The 22,594-nt window shown below is 32.3% G+C and overlaps 1 protein-coding gene and 1 long non-coding RNA gene across 6 annotated transcripts; one reads left to right on the forward strand and one right to left on the reverse strand.

Moving 5' to 3' along the window:
- The first annotated feature begins 1,297 nt into the window (after positions 1 to 1,297).
- LOC125385360 lies at positions 1,298 to 13,669 on the forward strand. 3 transcript variants are annotated; one of them, XR_007224499.1, is made up of 3 exons: positions 1,549 to 5,184; positions 6,224 to 6,413; positions 13,536 to 13,669. It is a non-coding gene; the product is annotated as an uncharacterized LOC125385360 (long non-coding RNA). The 3 variants fall into 3 exon arrangements; XR_007224501.1 differs by lacking the exon at positions 13,536 to 13,669 and having other exon boundaries at positions 1,298 to 5,184; positions 6,212 to 7,821; XR_007224500.1 differs by lacking the exon at positions 13,536 to 13,669 and having other exon boundaries at positions 1,298 to 5,184; positions 6,224 to 7,821.
- LOC100646587 (phospholipase B1, membrane-associated) lies at positions 7,634 to 22,479 on the reverse strand. 3 transcript variants are annotated; one of them, XM_048406997.1, is made up of 10 exons: positions 22,224 to 22,479; positions 21,952 to 22,092; positions 19,691 to 20,020; positions 16,508 to 16,617; positions 15,103 to 15,307; positions 14,187 to 14,363; positions 13,554 to 13,713; positions 10,562 to 10,721; positions 9,366 to 9,517; positions 7,634 to 8,507 (listed from the first exon to the last, which is right to left on the reverse strand). In XM_048406997.1, exons 3-10 carry the CDS (start codon positions 19,790 to 19,792, stop codon positions 8,329 to 8,331), a joined length of 1,245 nt encoding a protein of 414 aa, XP_048262954.1. In that variant the 5' UTR covers positions 19,793 to 20,020; positions 21,952 to 22,092; positions 22,224 to 22,479; the 3' UTR covers positions 7,634 to 8,328. The 3 variants fall into 3 exon arrangements, with proteins under 3 accessions (XP_048262954.1, XP_048262955.1, XP_020719399.1); XM_048406998.1 differs by lacking the exon at positions 21,952 to 22,092; XM_020863740.2 differs by lacking the exon at positions 22,224 to 22,479 and having other exon boundaries at positions 21,952 to 22,178.
- Between the last annotated feature and the right edge of the window lie 115 nt (positions 22,480 to 22,594).

A 22,594-nucleotide genomic window follows, 5' to 3' on the forward strand; every position in this document is an offset into this window, starting at 1 on the left:
AAATAATTTTCTTTCCGTTTCCAATCATTTTCTCTTATCCAAATAAACTAACAGATAATTATCTTAAAATAACATCGATTTACACAAGATAATATATTATTTAGATAAACATTTTTCAAATATTATATTTTATATAGGCAATCACCAACTCTATATTGAGAAAATCTACATTTTCTGAGTAACGATAGGGCTTATTAAAAAGCAATTGTAACGAGTCTTTTGACAAATATTCCTACGCTACGAACGACTACTAACGTTATTTATATATTTTTATATTATATTATTTATATTATATTAACCAATTCTTTGTATAATAATGTAGACATACATATAAGTAATAACCACAAATGTTAATAATCGTAATAAATATAGAAAGTAAGAACTTTACTAACATATTATCGTTCGAAAGTAACGAAAATTCGTTGACGAGAAAGGAATTTAGACTTTTTAACGAAGAAATAAAAGTTCGAGTAAATATTGGATCTTTTATATAACACGTGTTAAATTAAAAATTCGTATGAAGGTTAATTACATTTATTTAAAATACTTTGATTAAATATCTTGTATTATAATACTTATTTGATTCGATTTTTGGTACGGTACATGTTTAATCTTATATTTAATTTTATTTAACCAAAAATAATAATTACCGCAGAAAATGAATTATCTCCTTATAATGTATTAATCCTATATGTACTAATCCTGGAACTTTTATATTTCAATCTCGTTCTCATTTTAGCAAATGTAAAATTGAAACGAGAAACGCACAAGGATTCTTTTTATAATAACATTTCGTTCAAACTCGAAATATTTTTAGCGTTAGAAAAGTACTATTGGATTGAAAATGACCAAAAGGGAGCAGCAGGATTAAAATAGTTTCATAATAACACAGGTTTTTATTTCGTCTTCTTTTATCAATCCTGACTATTACATATAAGGTTCTTCACTTTGACCAGTAGAATATATGCATAACGGTAAATACATAGGCTAAACTAAAAATCGCTATTGGATACTAAATTCGCTAATTCTAAGAATCTTTATCACATTTCAGGAATCCGGAATATCTACATTGCATTCATAGGTCATCTTTTCGAAACAAAATTCTTTTCTCTTTTTCATCTTCTTTCCTGTCTTTACAAGATCCGTTGGCTCTTCGTGCGAGAATCAACATAAAACCACCCAGATGGCTAATCACAAAGAAACACAATGTATTTCTTGCCTTCTTTTTTCCCCTTTTCTACCGGTGCGTGTGCGTCAAACGTGAACGGCGCGACACTCATAAACAGTAAGCATTGAATATGCATGTTGCGGCACGTGGACAAAAACCTATTACCCTTGACTTTCACCAGTGTATCTTCTCTGGCGGAACCAGAGGCGACTGCACTTGCCACTTGTCATAGCATGTGTGCACATATCTCCTGAATCTGATGCACCTGTAGATCGGCCGTTTGTCGTTTCATCATTTCATTTCAGTCGTTTGCGCGTAACGAAAGATAATTGCGAAACGGCGCGGCAAGCCGATCTCATCCGAGCTCGGTCGAAGGTTACCGAGCGTCGTGGCTACATAAATACAGCGAGTGACGCTTGGCGACCATTCGAGGAGCGACCGAGGTTAAAGTAATTTCAGTCCAGTGCAGCCGTTCAGCTAGTTTTCACTGTGAAACGTACATTCGAATTCTAAAAAGTGATACGCAGCGCGTCAATCACGCGACCGAGAAAACATTTTCTTTTGGCAAAACCGATTAAAGAAGAACGCGTATCGGAAGAGATTCGTTTCGTGTTTGAGAGTAAGCCCAAAGAGAAATCAAACATGTACACCAACCCGTTTAACCGCAAACACAGTACTATACGACAGATGTTGGACAAGATACTCGATCCGACGAAAAGATCCATCAGAAGATCGGAAAGTGTGTCGAGTTCCGACAGTGGCAGTTCCAAGGGTAGCAATAGTTCCCTGACCAGATGCACGCATAGCCACAGGGGGGTTTTACACTGGGGCAGGAAGTGAACTACCGAGGAAGATAACCAGTGAAATGCTGTGATTCTCTTCTTTCTCTCCGTTTTTGCCTTTTTGTTTCATCCTCTTTGCGTATCCTCGCGAGAAAGCAAGCCGATAAGAGAAGTCATTAACAGTGCAAGAGATTTTGATCGAGTTTGCTGGCAGTATCAGCAAAGTATGCCGTGGAAAATACTATTGCACGGCATAAAAGGCCGACTTGCTACGACCCCGTCGCCGCGGAGGAGACGCGTTTTGAATCAACGCGGGAACTTGCGACGCGACTTGATGAAAATAAGAAGCCATATATCCACCGGCGAGACCAGGTGTTATTACACCGCGTTGCGCCGCGCCGCGCCGCGCCGTCGCGTCGTGAAGATCGATCGTGGCTATTTGCTCGGATCGATGATCAAAGGATATCGTACGAGTCACGGTTACTCGAATGTACGGTAAATATCACAACTGCGATATAAACGTCATTTTTGTTTAGAAGAAATCTAAATAATATTCACTACGATCAAAATATATGGAGTTGATCACTGAATATTGTCAAATCCATTCAAATACTACCGAATATCGTATCGAAATACATATAACAACCATATATCGAACTGTAAATTCAGCTTGGATATACATATTACGCACGCATACAAGCGTTATATTTATTGCATATTACATTATTTATTTTGTAGACGAAATTTAATTATACATATACACGTCTATAGCATTGTTAAGACCACCATGTGCCATAATCGTTAAAATTTGCAAACGCTTTTCAGTTGGCCATTAGTTTTATGTTACTAGTCAAAAGTCAGTATTAGTCGCTGGATCTGTACATGAAAGATACGTACATGTTACATGAATCTGTAAATCGACGATAGTATGTTACTTCTAATTTATTTGTTTCGCATGATATTCGAACCAAATAAAAGATATTTATCGAAAAATTAGTTGTTTCGTCCTTCCTCAACTCTTTTCTCATTCTTTTGCATAAGATAACATCCCTCTCATTCTTCTACATTTTAATATAAATTTTTTTCACACGATATATGTACTCATACTACAGTCAATAATTGTATGTTAAACAGTTAAAGAAACATTTTCCATCTATAAATGTAATATTTTACCCATTACTATATTACAAGTTAAACTATTTGAGAAAGCATTTTCTCTTCTTCAAACTTTCGCAAATTACATACTATTCGAAACGTATGAAGACCATAGGAAAAATCGTGATAACTACATATATATTTGTTAATTTCTTGATTGTAATGTCACTTTGTAGCTATACAAAGAAATTAAAAAAATATATTTTTTTTAAATAAACGATATTTTAATATTTTCTTTTACGTATTCTGGTAACAAAATTACTTGACAACGTATTGAAATTTCAAAACTGCTACCCTATAACATATAAAAGATGGAAAATGTACCTATGTATCATCGTCCTCTATTCCCATATACACTGGCGTTGATAAGCTGAACGATTTGATTGACTTGCAGTAGCAGTAAGTAAATTTTACCAAATTTGGTAAGTATACGAATCAAAGAGGAATTAATAACAAAGAGTTACTATCTTTTTATGAAATTACCAGACTATAATATTGATTTATATATTAAAAAATATATCAATATATATTTTACTATTTACTATATAGGTATTTATATAGAAAACTATGGATAAATTAACTTTTATAAGACAATATCCAATAATAAAATTGGTATGTATGTATCTATGTATTCATCAAACTGTAATCATCAAACTTTATATCATAGAACTACATTCTGTTACTTAACAAACTCTTTATTTTGAAATCCTTTAATTTTTGACACGGAAGACAGATTAAAAGGGTCCCCCATACTGTTTCTGTTTCCACTGTGATGAGTGGAAAGACGTAAGGCAACAATTTGGTACATATTCCTTTTCCTTGTCATTCATACGATAAATTTTGTACAATAAAAGTTGAAATAGCCACTACTAAACTAATAGTTTCTTTTCTATAAAAAAAATCTCGCGCTGTATCGATTAATGTATTAAAAGATACATGATTCCTATTAAAAGAGCAAGGTTTATCTTCACATAACCAACGCCCACATACAGAATAACTAACATCACAATATGCCTGCCTTCAATTCATTCAGCTTCTATATGAAACATTTTTCGCTGCGGGTAATAATAGTAACGTAAACCAATATCTCAATATCAGGCGAGTCACTTGGTATGTACGCGCGCGCGTGTGTCTACGTCATATTGTATATGTACATATAAATTGCGTGAATGTAATAGTCAAAACTGTAATAGTCAAAAGTAGTCTAATAGTCACTTATTATTAATAAAAATCTTATGGTCAGATACATCTTTTGATCATATTGAATTATACCGTTGATTGTAAATTTCCAAGGAAAATTCAGCTGAATGTAACAAATATGCTCGGTTAAATGATTTTATGTGAAGAGGCGTATACGTTGAGTCAATTAAACAGCTATAGTTATAAGCTAGTGCTCTGGAAACGTACGTAATAATAATAATTCAATGCTGAAATATTTACATATTACGTTATTGGCTTAATTGGAATTCAAACCGTTCCAGACGATTGAGAGACGTTAGTGAGGTCAATAAGATTTATTGTCAATAGTTACCTACAAGTGTGCTTTTGCAATAGCAAGCAATTTTTATTCGAATGATAATTAGATAATTGTCAACTGCAGTGTTGTAAATTCTCTTGTTGTTTTTATCATAGATTATCATGGATTACAGTTACTTACATCAGTCTTACTACATAAAATATTATTTCGAAGTAAAATATTATCTTTCTCGACTTTGTAAATATGCGTGTATGGTAGAATAAATATCACTGTGTTTCTCTTTAATTTAAATGTGATATGTGAATGGGATTTGATAATATAACGATGAAAATGGCGATTTTGTTATGGTATACAGGTAGCAATTATTTCTGCGGTCATCTATTAATCATCAATACATCTTTTAATAAATTTTAATAAACATTTCTCCTCCAGGCCTCCAAACTGACCTCCTTCCCTATCGTTAATCATTTTGTCAACGATGATAATACAAGATAATGAGAAAGGAAGAATAATTATAAGTAGATCGTGCATATTTATGCAATTACACATTTTTAGAGGCTTAATTAGAGAAATGAATTTTAAACAGAAATTCACTGCTAATCGTAAGTATTACAGTATAAGAGTAAATTCATTTATATACATGTTTTTGCACATTATGTACATTTTTGCAACTTTGAATTTTCTACAAATTCACAAACCAATCTAATTCCAATCTAATTATAAGGTAGCTATTAAATTAGAAATTTTAATTTCGTTGTATTAAATTTTGATTCGGAATAAATTCATGGTACATTGGCAGAAAATGCAGCGAAATATGTAATCTAAAATTCTTATTACATTTATGCACGCATAATACATATTCATACGTAGCAGTCTCTATATATTATACCATCTACCGTTGGACATAGAGATAGAAATCATTCTTAAATAAACAGAAAATTTTGCTTAAATATTAAGAAAATTGTATCGGTCCTACCTAAGAAGGTGTTACGAAATATTGAAGAACAAAATTTCATGGTACGTACGAAGGAAATTTTTTGATAAAACATGGTATCGATCCAACACACGTGTGTAAAAGTTCACTTTCCCGGCACATTATAGCGTGTACGAAGGCAGTTCGATCAATCTTGCTACGAGAACGTTCTGGATATCTTTTAACCGGACATTATAATCACGACTTATTAAGTTTAAATACATATCGCAATTTCCACTAGAAGGAAAAAGAGGAGAAAAAAATAGTTTTGTACGAGATAATTAGATTGCGAGTGTCTATTGGAAACATTTCTGGGAAATTCCAATACGCAAAAATGTATAAAATTATAATTATTTAAATATATAGAAATTTCGAGAAATTTAAAACGGTCGACTTTAAGAAAATAGCATCATAGGCTGTATAATTATCTCATGTTAGGTAACGTTATTTAAAAAGTAGCGATTTCGTTTGACACTTGTATAAATATCCGTGTATTGTGAAATGGGAGCGCAATGTAATTTAAAGAAAATAAAACTAAATCGCTTATCGTTTAAAAATGATCACGGATCATCTCATACTAGACTGTGATACATCTGTCGCTATATCATACTTTAATACTGCTGTAATATTAATTCTTCCTCTATATGTATAAATAGGTCTTGTTTAAGTTTTTGCAGATATCTCGGAAACTCAGACGGATTGAATGGCGGTAACATGCATAGGGAAAAGTTGTCCAGAATGGACGACCTTCACAATATATTTCAAGATCATCAACAATCGGTGAGGTGCAGCTGATTCCGAATAATTGACGAATAAACTTACCATGTATTTAGTGAAAAGAAGTACGTTCAATCGAAGGTTAGTGATTTTTTATTTTCATGGGCTTTGTCTGAAGGCTATGTATTGGGAATAACAGATAATAATTTTAAAAACAAGATTGATGATTCTTTTCCCATACTGTTCAACAATATTTCAGAGAATTACTTTTACTCATATATAGTTTTAAATTTACATATTATATCCTATTATAAGTATTATAGGATATTCGAATTTTGATTTGAAACTGATAAATTATTATTTTCGCATGGGAAAGTATCTTTCATCACGAACTACTTTACAAACGTAGCTAAAAATTAAATAATTGCACAAAAAATAGAAATCTGTTTCAGTTATCTGTGCGATTCTCTCTCTCTCTCTCTCTCTCTCTCTCTCTCATCAATATGTTCACAGGTAACCCCTTTATAACACAAAAATTTAGTTGAAAATATCATGTTGTATCAAAGGAACGTTGTGCCCTTAGAATACTGTTGTACGGGAAGAGAAGGTGAAGTTGTAGAAAATCTACTTCCTCTCCGATTTCGTTAGATGTATCAATCAATATCAATGTCCAGAATGTATGAAAAATAAATGTGACGATTATCACAGCGAGATTGTACACTGTCTCTGGCTCGGTAGAGATTTGTTCCAAAAAATTGCAGCAAATTATGTATTGGCATGTTGGTCGGCTTTTGAGGTCATCGTGGCCAAAATCGACACACACCGCATCGTTATACTGTCACATTTGTTTGGCACCGCCAAGCAAGAATGGCAACCAAGGTGGTATTGTCGCCTGGCAAATGCCGACGCAATGGCGACGCAGCTTAACGGAGATGTCAACTCCGTACTAGTGTGTATACGATTAATATCGTGTATGACGCACAAAAATATCTTAATTTTGAGTAATTAACGCATATCGCGCACATACACTAATAACATACTATATAGTTACTATGTAGTTATATGTACTCTACTATGTAGTAACATATAGAAAACTTTTGTATATACTATATGCGTTGGATACAATATCTTGAAATGTTATTTGTGCCACAATGAGACACGGTTTGACAGATTTATATTGGTATTTATGAACAATATTCAACATCAAAATGCATATAAAAGATGCGTGATATTTACTGTAAACATATACATGTATTTAGTAGAGAATTAATATACAGTATGACTAGCCATTTTTGATTATTTCTTTTATTATTTAATATATATTTTAAATTACGTTTAACTTGCTTTGTATTACTTAAATATATATTTCAATAAACGATACCATTTATTGCACATATTAAAAAGAATTATAGAAATATAGAATACAATTTCACAAAAGTATACAAAAGTGGAAATCGTAGAGAAGTTAGATTTAACATTATACGTATCAGTATCTCGCAGATCTACAATCCTTTTCTGGCATTATAAATAAATTAGAAGATTTTGTAAATTTGGTGTAATTTTCTTGCATGTTTCTTATATGTTAAAGTAATTCGATATCAAACAATATTGTCCAAGTTAACGTTTTTGTCATAATCGTAACATTTCAAATTTATTTTCAATGCAGTTAATTACATTATTCATTGTGATTCAACATCGTTCCATTTTGTAAATTTACAGTGATCTTTTTTCGTTCCGTCTATTTTTTAAACTTTTCTTTATCTGTCATTGTAAATGAAAGTAAAAAACATAACTTGTATAAATATAAATTATCTCGTAATTTCACTCTTTAGCTGTCCAAATGGATTATCCGTTTGTATTATAATTAATTAGTTTGGGTAATAATCAGGGTGTTAAAGTATCATGCTTTTCATTTTTTTCACTTTGCACCTCTATTTACGAATATCTGCGTGTATGTAAACGTGAAATTCTTCCGTCGACGCGGTGGATTTTTCATTGAGATACGTATCAGTAATTATCACAAGGGAAAACGTCGCTGTCAGTGCTACTCCGTTTGTTATCTAGGTATGGTCCCATCCTGGCGTCCTGTCATTCGAAAATATCTCGAATTTACATTCGTGAAAATGTACGGCGCTCTCTCGTTCGGACACAAAAGCCTTTCAAATATTTCTGGTAGCCCTTGCTCGGTTTTATTCCCGACTGGTTCCAGCATATTGTTCCACAGTAAATTTGCCCCTAAAACCAAACCATGTTACATATACATGTATAGCAAGCAAGAAACAGATACCAGATGCGCTGCCTCGTTGTCAGACAATCCATGACTTCTGATTAACTTATCTTATAAAAAGACTAACTAGTACTTGACTTTGGTATAGTCGTCGTTAACCGATTTGTACTTTCGTTTAGGATGAATGACGTAGAGTGCACAGAAAACACAATCGCCGTGTAGGCTTCCAAGATGTAATTTATTCAATTACTTTCTCGGCATAAAATTGAGATACAGATAGTTAAACGTTGAATGGTTACAATGTACGAGCGTTTATTGCCACTACATAACCCATAATTAAATTCATTTATGATATTGAATTTTTGCAAATCTTTAATCAGATATTTGTAAATGAAAATAAATTCCAGTTACAAATAATACAAAACCTATACCAAATGGCGCTATTCACTTAGTATAGAATAGAATTAAATATTTATAGAATTTATAATAGATATAGAAGAGAGACATATTAAGTATATTTTGTTGATTGCCCGATTTTAATAGATTGTAATAAGAATGAAATCATAAAAAAAGTTTCAAATAATTGTGAATCAATGATTATTATGATATATATTTTTGATGAATAACCCTTAGGTACAAGTTTCTCTTTCTTATGAAGTTCTTATGAAGAAACTTTTGAGCGATATTGTAACGTATTTACGAAGTAGGATATTACTTTCGAAATCTCGTTATCTGACATTGTATTACAAAACTAGATTATGGCCGGAAACATTGAACAACTTACCGTGAGTCTATTAAAATAGAAATTTTATTTCATTATAAATGTTCGTAATTGTATTATTTGTTATTTATAAATATATTCCTACCTAATGCATGTCCCTTTTGGCTGAAGTGAAAGCAATCGTACGTCACCAGACTAGGGTCAATCGGTGGTGCTCCCTTTGGGTTTGCGTTCGGAGCATTAAATAATTTAATGAACGGTTGCAATACCACCGTAAAATTCGGAGACGTGTCGTATCTAAAATAAAAAAGGTTGGGCATTATTCGAATTGTTTCCAATAAATATTTATCTGAGATAATTATCCGAATAAATTCGTAAGCTCGAATATTCTGTCAGCCGTATAATTTAATTATTCGTTATTCGATGAAAATTATTCTTCTTATTTATTCGAGTAATTCATTATCATTTGTTTATTATATATTCATTCGAATACTTTATTCAAACATTAATTCTAAAATTATTTGAATAATATTATAAATAATTGTCTTCGCTAAATTTTATACTGGAGTTATGCGTGTTACGGATAAAGTTCGTAAAGTATGTGTATACAAACAAAGTCGATTTTGCCCGGGCAATGTCAGCATTACACGCCACATCGCTACGCTGTCGCTGCACTATCTCTACATTGCCGTTGCGCTGTCCAGCAAAATCCGAAGAAATAGTTGAATAGCGAACATGGCCCGCTATTTGCGAAGTTTGCTAGGTTTGAAATGGGCTTAAAATCGGCTTTGCGCATAATAATAAATCCATCTGGGCAGCACAGCGTCAAGTTGTTTCTGTTTTATTAAACGTAAACGCTTTACTACCGCGCTTTATTATATTAGACGTAAACGTTAATTTGTGTTTTCATTTCAAGATACTGTTCTCATTTTCGAATACAATCTTGATATCTCGTAGGGAGATTGAGTTTATCACTTTCCGAATTTTATGTTTATCTTGCTGTAATTCAATCAATGTACCGTTAATCCTTTCTACTAGTTCTTGCCGCAAGTTGACTCTCGTACGATACACAATCGCTTTCACTGTTCCTCACAGATTTAAAAGTCTAACTTAAGTCTAAGTTTGATTTAAGATCTAGCGAACTCACGGGCCAAACAATCTCTCCTCTCCGACCAATCCATCTTTCATTATAAGGTAAATGAATAATAATTCAAATATTCTTAAACAAAATTTCATATGCTATGCAAGTTTTCTATTAATTCTATAATTATAAGCAGTTATATATTAGTTAAATTATATAAGTTAGTTAAATATTTACTGATTGCTCAATTACAAACGTACCTTCCTGAATATATTAAAGCTTCGACGGCTTGCTGATAAAGATGCGACATTTTCGAAGCCGCAATGTCCGGTCGATTACCTCTGTGCATGCAAGCACAGTAAAGTGGATGTAATATATGGCACATGGTACTTTGTGGTAACCTAATAGAAACTGTAACATCTATAAGTTAAAATATTTTAATTAGTGAAATATTTAAAACGATATCTATACGAGATATGTACATACATGTTAGCGACAACGCATTTTCTTAACGATATTACGGCAGATATTTATGACTGGGCCTGAGTAAGGATCTTGGCAGAATGAATCTTGAGTGAATGTTCAGAAAATGGATAACTGGCTGCTCGATGTCGCCAAACAACGAAGTGTCGATATGAATATGACTGTTTAGAGGATGCATGTGATGAGTTTGCGGATGGCAAGCGATCCGACGTCGCATTGCCAAAGAATAGAGATTTTGTCTAGAGGAGGAACGGACTGATGCTCTTTCTTAGACTTAGCGGACTGAGGGGGACCGCATGACATTTATCCAGTATAAAAAGATCTAACATACATATACCTGGTGGCTCACGGAAATATTTGAATACTTACTGTAGAAATTTTTATACGTACATCATGTGTGTTATATAAAACATATTAAAATTTTAATGATACCGTGATGAAATACGAGAAGTTGCGAGATATTTGCTGTATGTATATATGTACTTGATAAATAATTAGTATACAATATGAACAGCCATCTTCAATATACATCAAGCCAAGATATGTTGTGCTAAGTTAAGCTAACGTTAAGTGACCATTTGAGATTTGTCTACGCAAGTCATACGCTGACTGTTTATAGTCCACTTTAGAACGAGGATAAGATAAGACGTAATCATGAATGCACAAAGAACAAATAAGCGCACTGATTATTGCTCAAATTATATAAAAAAAAGAGATAGAAAAGCAATGCAGAAAGAAAAGTTGTCGGATCAGGGCGTGGGTTAATGGCAGGGAAACATGTTCATCATTTATAACGGAACTTCAAATTCAATATACCCAGCAATTTAAGAATTTTATACATGCAGTACACAGTGAGTGTATTTGCAAACTTATTGTCACCATATAGACTACTATATTATTCTAAGCGTAGCACAAAGTTCATTACATTTACACGATGTTTCTACATGAACCGACCGATGACTATCAATGTTTACAGACCCTGTACAAAAACTTGCCGTTTACCCGCTCGATCTTTAAGCGTTCGAGTATTTTTATGACCCTGTTAGGCATACCTTTGCAATTTTGCTTATTCTCTTAGTTACAGTTTACAATTTTCTTGCAAAAAAAAAAAAAGAAGAAAATGTCCGGTGATTTTATTTATCGTGTTGGAAATAATGGTATATACCTTCAAATCTTCAGTTTACAAGCAAGTAACTGTTGATAGTATACACATGTCTGATTAACGATTACCAGTGCATATTTAGATGGTTCAGGTTCTTTGTGTGCAGTCTTCTTAAAATAGATGTATTGCATAATCCAACTGCTAGATTGTATGGATGGCTTTCTTCTACTCGCTGTTTTTATTTCTCGGCGGAGTATGTGGCAATGCTAAATTGAAATGATTTCGATTTTCGAGAATTTTCGACAAGTTAGCCGTCTACTTGAATATATATCCAAGTACTTTACCATGTTCGTTTGTGATATAATTTTATCGTTTGGCAATATAGCAGGAGTTGATTATTTCTTCAATGCAAATGTGATGTGTTTGGATTTATTTGTTTTCCTTGATTTCAATATTACACTTTTTAAACGAAATTTGAAGTATCCGTAATGTTCGTTGTAAAGCATTTTTTCGTTTTCATTTTTAGTTATTTGTAGCAATATCATCCGCAAATGTTGATAAAGATGTATCTGGTGACGTTGGTTACATACTTGCCGTGTGAAGATTGTACAGCACATATTTACGTATGTACAAGCTATAAAAGCAAGAAGTAGGGAACAGCAAGAGGTCTTGATAGCGAAACCACTTCTAGATAGACATATAATTTAATTGTCCATATGGCAAACTTCGATAATGATAGGTAACTTGCAGCAAAATCCCGCTTAGCTGAACGTATAGCCACAACCAATTTACTAAAGGGACAAGGCATCGTCGAATAGCATCAAAGGTACCGCTCGGAGTGTCGCCTCTTGCTGTGTCTTACTGCTTATTCCTTGCTGTAATCGTGCCGTGTTGTGTCTCGTATCGGAACAAATAATATACATATACATAAATCCACCTTGAACCGTGTATGGATGTTTCGATGAAACTCATCTTTCCTTCATTAATGTTTCATTTGCACAAATATTATCCGATTCACTTCACACGTTCTATTATGCACTACGTCATAAAATTAAAGAATCACTGAATTTTGGTAAAAAGAATTGTCGATATGTATTTGAACTGATGTAACTTTATGAAAACAAAGAGATCGCACAGTTTATTTCATTTTCAAGGCTGAATGTTGAAATCACATTCTCGAACTTCACTTTTTTGAAGATTGTTCTCAAACAATCAAAACAGTATGGGAAATTCAAATCGCTTTTTCCTTTTCCAAATTTTACGAATTCAAGCGACTCTACGTGGTTTGAACAATACTTTTTTAGCGCTCGTAAGTTTAAGCAATTGTACGTATTATAAAAGCTCTATTTCTATCATTTTTTTATAATATAGAATTTAAAAATTTTCTTATACTTTAGACTATTATTATAAACGTAGAACTAGAACTATAGAATATTTATTTTAAATTATAATTTTGAATTAAATTAATGTGATTTTATGACACTCCCTACTTATATATTCACCATTTTTATAGTTATGTTGTATCCTGATCCTTGCAATAAATTGGCCGAGTTTCTCTCTTTAATTTTTTAAATTTTAAGTTGCACCTGTTTTAGGTTGCAATATTAGACGAAGATTCCATTTGAAACGTTCAAACCATTCTTTTTCAGAATTATCGTAAACATTACCTATGACTGGCACAAGATTGACTAATGTACGAGGTAGAACAATTTTCAAGAAGTCCAACGTCCTTCGCAGATGAAGAGCGTAGCGAAGAGGCGAAAATTGCACACGATTGAAACATTCCGCGGAGCAAATATCGTTTGCGCCGAAGAATATTGTAATCAGCTATAACACAGAAATATTCAAACTTGTTATTTTTAAAGCAAACGTATCAAGTAAACGTATTCGTATCAATAACGTATTTCGTTCTGCATACATATATTTCTTACTTATCATTGTAGTAAACACTGCAAAATATCTCATACACTTTCGTCTATTCAAAGTTATGTGTTAACCTTTTAAGAATGCGATTGATTCATGCAAGTTGTCAAGTATAGCACTATAAATTTCGCATCTTAAATGTAGTAATAGCTCACCCAATTGATTAATATTTATTTTCTATAAAATGTTGAAAGTATGTACGTATGTCTTTTTTCTTTTTTTTTTCTTTTTTAGTTGACACCAGAAATGCAAAAATAATTAATTTTTAAATAGTTCATTTGGAATTTTTCGTCATGTTTCATTAAATTATTAAGAGCTTTGGGCTAGGTTCTTTTATTACTACCTGTCATGTGAATATTATGTAATATTTCACATACCTTCCACTGCTTCTTTATGTTTATTCTTCGATCCCTTTTGATCCTCTGAACAAGAATCCGAGCTTGTTGTAGCGCATCTTCCGTAGCAGCGACAGGAAAGGCTATATTTAGTTTAGCCTTTGTTGAGATAAATTCACCTGTGCCCGTTGAATATCCTATTAAATTGGGATTGAACACCTAATACAATAATACAGAACAATTATATGCAATGATACAGTACATAATAATGTTCGATTTTGTAAGGAATTTTTGAAAATAGCAGTTTCTCGACACATTAGTCGACCCGCCACGATATCGACAATGAGAAGAGGATCGCGACGCAAAGCGAGCGGACCGTCTTCGCGGTGCGGTGTTGCGCCAGAGCCTGGAATTATTAGTATTTGGAATACTTTGGAATAATCCAGAATCCAGAAAATTCCCGAAGATTCGTAAATCGTTGACGTATAAATAGGGCGCGATCAAGCGTCGGGCAACGCCATGCACCGCAATGTGCCGACGATCGGTGCATACATTAGATATTTAATTTCTAATATAAATTCTAACCATCTGTTAATGATATTTATTAATACTACCGTACTATTCATTGAAATTACGATAAAACTACAGTGTAGTAAGGATACAGAGAATCATAGGTATTTTTATTAAATTCATACGCACTAAAAAGAAAATTTTTCGTGAAAAGTGAGTTTATAAAAGCAATCAAAGGTCGTAACATAAATATATTCCTAGAGTATACGAAATAATATCTATACCAATAATTATATCAGAGTTTCATTATCTTTAAATCAGAATAAATGTCTACTGTACAACAATAACAATACATGAGCATGCATTGTGAAGAACATGCGTACATTGCGTTTCCCTTCTATTTGCTAAATTGGATTCAAGGAGAACGTAAATTTAATGCGTTTAATACCTTTAGTAAATTAGGAACGGTTAAGAATCGTCTCCAATCACCTTGACCACCCACACACCAGCTAACTCCACGTGCTTCTATAAATGTTCCTACTGCAAACTCTTCTAGAGCTCCGCTTCCTGCGACCAACGAATCGCCCAGTCCACCGACTACATCTATATCACCAGGCCGTAAACGATGCACATTGTCAGGCGTTGATAATGATCTAAGGTAAAAGAATAGGGAGTAGGAAGGATAATTGAAAATTATTGATACTATTATTACGCATAACGATTACTATACATACTATGTACTATGTGCATTTGTAAGTTGCAATAAAATATCTTGTATACTTAAATATTATAGTCTTGCCTCGAAATAAGTAACACGCTCGTCATTGACCAGCTGTTTATTACGAGTCAGGCAGGCATACTATTCAGGTTGACTTTGCTCTCGAAAGAGGGAAAGAGAAACGAAGTCTCCAGAGTGTCGAGATAGCGGCAAATCATAAAGTGATCGGCCGGGCAGTCTTCTATTTTAAACGACGTTTCTGTTTACTCGATCGTAAAAATTTGTGGTCCCTCGCTTTTACGGACCTCTTACTCGTTCTCGGATATCTCACTTTCTCTCGACGACTTCAAATAAAGAAGAGGAAACAGATAGTTGCTTATTTCGAGTCAGGAACTAGTTGTTTACTTCGGAGCAAGAACTATGTACCGATGTTATTAAACAATGATAAACCAGATTGATACCTAAGCTGTTGAGGATTAAGAGAATATTTCTGTATTACGAACTCATTGGAGTTCATTTATTGTAACATTATTTGGTGTGTTTTACTAAAGATTTATCGAAATTTATCTATTAAAAACTATTTTTTACTAACGAAACAAATTTTCGTAGCAAATTTTTCAAAGTTTTGGCTTCCTGTTTTGAAAATTATAGGAGATAAATAGATTGTTAAATAAATAAGCGAATAAATAAAGGTAAAAATCTAAAAATTTCAAAATAATAACTATATTTAAAGATCGTTGTAATTTAAACAAAATACAAACTCGTATATCATTGATTTCCATTGATTAATTAATTCTTGAAATTACTTACTATTACAATACTTGATAAGATAGTAAGTAACGAGACTTAAGAAATATACTAGTAAACCTTAATTGCTTTTATATACTTTTGCTTTTAATATTTTTTGTTTCTCTTCTTTCTCTAATTAATGACGTATATTACACATACATATGTACGTGGTTATACATTATACATACATATAAATAAGCGACCCATAATAATTGTAATAGGACTGATGCGATAAGGTGCCACGTTAACATTATATTATATCATACTATATAGTGCGTTATGCTGTACTATGATAAGGCATGCTTCGGTGAAGGATCTTAATTAAAAAGGTGTTGATCGAACATACCTTCCAAATTGTACATTACACGGAAATGGCACATGATCAGGAACACGAGGTTGACTTCTTATGCCACCATATATCACAGGATACACAATTCCATTTTTTTCGACATCGTCCTAAGAAGATAATCTTTTTTATATTTAATTATTTATTCTATGTCCAGAACATCTATCTGTACTTTTTTTTTTATTATTTGAATGTAATTACTTTTAATAAAATGTGTTTATACTTATGCATTACACATACACGTATGTATAATATACATTCGTTATACAGGATATTCGGTGACAGGTGTCAGGAAATTTAAGGAGTGATTCTTGCAGTCGAAATAAACCGAATGTCAAGAATAAAAAAAAAATTACATCCTCGGCTTTGTTTTTGTAGTTATTGATAATTAAACATTAGCCGAAATATCTTGAGTGTGCGAGCAAACCTCCTTACACGAACTGTCCATATTGTATCGTTCGATTTGACGATCCCTGTGCACTCCGTTGCTTAAGCTGTCTTACTTTCGTTCGTCGGATAGAAGGTCTGCTCGCATGCAGGGGTATTTTGGCCTGTCTTTTTTCTTTTTTTTTTTTTTTTTTTGCTGTATTTCCTGACACCCGAAACCGAACAACTATTTATACATATAAATATATATAACATTTTTCTCTGTTAAACTTATAAGTTTTCTTTCACTATAAAATTTTATATAATTAATTGCAATTAATTACAATTCATTATTAGACCTGGGCAGAGCCAGAAATTCATATGGTTTAATGATCGATTCAACATGTGAATTTGCTCGTGCCGAGTAGTAATTGTGAATTAAATTGTAACTAATTAAATAAAGTTAGAGTTAGTTACTTGTTACATATTGGGTATACATATTACGTTACATATTAGGTTTCTCTATAACGATAACGCGAGAGATACGTATAGCAGTATAACGGAACATAACATGCATCTTATTTTATTTTTAAAGAATAAAAACGAAAATCTCCTCGAATTACTTTACGCTTTATAATCTATAAAACTAATTAAAATCCGACCGAGAATATAACAGATAGAATCTATAGAATGAATAGAAGACGAATAGAAAATAATGAACAACCAAGGAAAGATAATGACTCTGTTGCTAGTGATAAAAGTGACTATTTGAAGATTATAGATGAGAAACATAATAAATCATATTTCTCATTTTTTTGACAGGAAAAACAACTGTTCTCAAGGGTTCGATATATTCGATATGTACTTGGTTTGGCAGTTTTATCCTCTTTAAAATATTGCTTGTGTTAATAATTATATTTTGAACGTTCATAAAACTTGGTCAAGTCATCATAGTTATTGTTAGAAAACTTACATCCTTCGATCTGACAAGCTTGTTTTCGTTTCCACCTACGTCGTATTCAAATTCTCGCGTTTAATTTTAAAAACACATTTTAAAATGCAAAAATAAAAGAAAACTGTACTTATCACGTTTCCTTTGTGATTTTCATTCTATATCATTTCAAATATGTAATTACCTAAATGTTTCTGATGTAATTTAACAACTTCTCGAATGACTCTACCGTATACGTATACCGATAATTTATTTTCAACGAGCATCTTATAGAAGATAGAAAATTTTCAATTAATAGCAAAGAAGAAATTTACGTGCGCGCGTTTGTCACATTACTACTTACGGTTAGCGAATTCTTTATTTTCGTTCTTATTCTAGCGCGAGTTCTTCAGCGAGGCATAAAAGTTCCGTTGCGTATCATTTTGCGAGCATTCGCGGTATCATGTTCGATGTATACATGGCACCATCAGTTTCGATAGAATTTTATCCTATACCAACCGTCATTTTAGTGGCAACGGGTTTAGCACATATAAAATACAATGCACGTCGCGGCAGTTGCTTTCCTTCATTTGCATTCTATCGCATCGTGGCTTAAATACAGGTCGCAAATAATTTACGAACAACCGTGCCCGTGCATGAAAATGGACTGACTGAACATGAGACCGAACAAACACGGGGAATCCGGTCTAGTTTGTTCTTTCAAAGAAAAGTACTGGCCTTTCACTAAATTACTCGGCATGCAAAGCACTCTTTCGTTTCCTTGGTTGTCTAGTCGTTCTTCCGGTTTAACGTAACATGTACATAGGTCGCAATGTCGCGTTAACGTGCAACATTCTGGCGCGGAAACAATGAAGTCGATCAAAATTCAGCAGTAACATGATTGATAGTCAAGTTGATATTATTCAGTTAAATCAACCGATATTTTGTAGAATAAATAATACTTTTTGTATTAACCGAACATTGATCGATCAATGGATTAGACGAATGAACGTGGCCTTATTGTTAGTATAGTAGCTGCTGAAAGCGATTGCGAGGAGAAAAATAATTTGCGGAAGTAAATAATTGTAATTAATTATAATTTTGGTTTGTGAAAATAAATATTGTATTGGTCAAAAGATTGTATTGGTTCAATCTAATTATCATATATATTTATTTCATTATACTGCTACAATTCGAAATCTATTTCAGCTTTACAAGTATCTATAATCTACAATATTTGTATAGACAAAAAAAAAAGGGAAGAAAAAAGAAAAAATGCATATGTATATTTTTTAAAATTATGTGCAGTCTGTAAATGTCTGCATTTTTATGCATTTATTGGAAATTTGAAGACTATTTAGAAGCGTATAAATGTACCGAATGCATGTAATATCCAAAAAAATGTTCCTATCGGAAATATGACTACCACCTGTGGCGTTAGGCATTCAAAGTCCAATCATTGCATATTGCTACCTAAATATTAATTGATCAACGTCTTTCAGTCAATTCCCAGTGCCAATTAATTCTTTTACATAACAGTAACAAATTTGAGAATGAAATAGACAAGTTGTACGAATCAATTTTATAAATTACCAGCTGATTGTTCTATTCGATATCAAGTCCAAAAATTGAGCAATTAAAATTTATAACCTATAACTTGTCATTCGTTATTAATATACTATTATCATGAACAGCTGACAAAGCGCAAGAGAACCCAGATGTCCCATTATTTATAAAGTGAGAGCGTAACTGATGTTTATTAATAACAAAAAAACCGTAAAGACACGATATTTCTAAAATTTTGTAGTTAAAATTAATTTAGAAAATTAATTTTGTAGGTGGAGGATTATTCAAGTGTTTTAGTGGGCCTTAGCCAAAGAACTTACCCTTCCTGATTGAAGCATGTTTCGCAACAAGTCCACGAAAGAACTCGCGACTGCTGGCAATAGTATTAAGATCAACGGTGGATACTTAGTTTCGATTCTCATGGTGCAACGCAAGAGAATCAAATGATTTGCTAAAAATTTCGTGCTATTTTTTCAATGCTTTCCTTTTAAGGTTTCAAGGTTTATAGTAGCTCGAGAGATTTATTTCAACGAACGAAACTTTCTCTTCTTTCTTCGTATCGATATCGTTACCGTTGCCGAAACCTTGAACTCGAGCTTCCTTCAAGCATGTCCTGGTTATTTCACGTGACATACGGTCTTCGAAGAAAACTGCAAATTGCATTATTATATGTTGGAATTTTATATACAATAGAAGAGGGAAAGTATTTCAACGAAATGAAATTTTACAAGTTACAAGCCACCTGATTATCCTTCTTGACAAAAAAAGCAAAGTAAAATAAAATTGATATTTATAATCTATAATTTGTAGTTTATCGATTCACTAACATTATTAGTTAATAAATTATCGTGCAAGAGTCAAACTAAGATCAAAGTACTTAAACTATCAAACTGAAAATTAATCAAATTATGCAAATCTTTTGTGCTTGTTAATTTTTCTTTTGTTAAATTTTGCAAATTATAAACAATCTACATAAAATTTCGTGTCTTATAAACTGTTTATTAATCGAATTCGCGATTTGATTAAACGGAGCTAATAACATTTTGGCATGCGTGACGCGTAAAACTTTCTATTATTCCTGAACTATTCCTAAACGAACAATCGTGAAATTCGATGAATCGCGCTAACCCTCGAATAATGGGATAGAACAGCAAACATTCAAACGATATTACATAACGTATATAAAGATATAACGAGAATCATACAAGACGACGTTTTTTGCCAACGTTTAACATGTTTTACGATACCGTACGAGTACGAAGTGTTTCGTTTCTATGGTTGAATATATAAAACTTGTAGTTGTAAAACTTAAAGTGTACTTAGTTGCTAAAACCTTATTGGTAATTTGATGAAAAACTATTAACTTCTGTATCAAATACTGAAGTAGCTACTACAGTAAACTAACTATAAATGCTTTCTTAAACTGTTACCGCTTGTACAAGTTTAAAGTCAAGTACATCTTCAGATTATTTTATCAAATTATAAATTTAGTCGAAAGTTCTTTCGACAACCTGATCTCTCTGGAATTTTGTCAGATAATTTTTTAACAAGAATGGATAAGATAATCCGTTGTTTCCATATGGCACGATATGTCACGAAGCGAAACAACCAGTCGCTTTAACCAAAGGAAAAAATTGTTTATATGTTTGAAAATATTAATTTTTTCCATCTATCTTTGTTAGGATCTTTTGGCATCATTCGGCGAGTGCTATCTAATCTAAAAGTTACAAACCTTTATTCTGTCACCCTGTACCATTGTATCAGCAATAATTGCTCGAAATGTTTTTTCGCGTAAATGAACGAGACGAATACGATATAAAAATTCGATACGTACATGATTTATCACATACGCGATATTTTTAAAGTAGTCGCCCTTTCAATACAGTCTTGTTGCACAGTGATGTTATTGTGAAAAAAGTGTACAGTAGTTATAAATAGTGTCTAAAATGGGCATTAATATTTGTAACATTTTGACGAATGTACACTCAAACACGACATTAGTAGACATTCGAGACCAAATAATTAAACGATTACTAGATTCTGAGTTCCTGATTATTAATTTCATAAAACATTATGCCCTGTCCTAATGAAAGATTAAAAATGTATTTACATGGAGAAACTACAAAGTTTATATTTAAAAAAGAAATGACAAAAAAGATACATTTAGGTAGGTCCATGATAAATTCCAATTTTCTTGCTTATCATAATTGTATCACAATACATTAGCATATTATCTAATGCAATTCATAAGATATACTTTAATATTTTCTATGTTTAATATGTTTCCTTTTTTGTTTCCTTTTAGTTTTTGCATAAACGTAACTTCTTAACAATAAAAATTCTCAATTTCAAATTTATTCGATTCAATTATATACATACATACGTACGTATATATATGTATGATATTCATAAAAGATCATGTTTTTCATTTAAAGAAAAAACTAATATGTATACACAACGTAAGCAATAATATTTTGAAGTTAAAATAGGACAAACCGTGCAAATTTCGTTTGAAGGATAAAAAAACATTCCACATCCGTACCTAAATTAGCGTATATAAATTTTACAAATGGTGACTTACACATCAATGAAAAATGTAACTTCTCCGTGTATCAATATCTTGCAGTCGTTTCAACCAAAACTAGGCCCGACGAGGCTTCATTTTAATTTACACCCGAGTTTTCAAGAGAAATTCATTCGTGATTCCTTAAGCTTCTTTACACTGTTTTTACATCCATGTTCTTTTAATTATAATACTATACTATACTATACTACTACAATAACAACAACAACAACAACAACAATAATAACAATAATAATAATAATAATAATAATAATAATAATATATAATACCATCGGTTTTAACGCAATGATTGATCATTTTCACTTCTTCTTCACTAAATTTTAATCGCGCACTTTCTCACTGTTTTTAATTCTCTTTATACGAACTATAATGTTGCCCACATTAAAAAACCGCAAAGAAAATATCACAAAAATATAGAGGGAAAAATTAATCTTCGTTATTTCCACTACAAGCAAGAGATCAAACATGACATGAACGAAGTCAGTGGAAGAAACGTACATATGTACTACGTATATTCGTCGTCGGTAACCCCTCTACTTTTCAACTAAGCGAAACACCTGCGTTCTTTTGTATTCTTACACGGTAGTAGTCGTACGTGAGTCCGAGAGCTATGTATCCATTTATCGCGTACCCTCGTATC

Source organism: Bombus terrestris, chromosome 7, assembly GCF_910591885.1.
Source record: "Bombus terrestris chromosome 7, iyBomTerr1.2, whole genome shotgun sequence".
Lineage (NCBI taxonomy): Eukaryota > Metazoa > Arthropoda > Insecta > Hymenoptera > Apidae > Bombus > Bombus terrestris.

Excerpts from the sequence above, each read along its gene's own strand:
- LOC100646587 (XM_048406998.1), bottom strand. The coding sequence starts at position 19,792 with ATGAGAATCGAAACTAAGTATCCACCGTTGATCTTAATACTATTGCCA. Across the intron at positions 13,714-14,186 it reads ACATAAAGAAGCAGTGGAAG|CTGATTACAATATTCTTCGG; the intron begins GTATGTGAAATA and ends TCTGTGTTATAG. Across the intron at positions 10,722-13,553 it reads CAATCTTGTGCCAGTCATAG|ATGTTACAGTTTCTATTAGG; the intron begins GTAATGTTTACG and ends TTTAACTTATAG.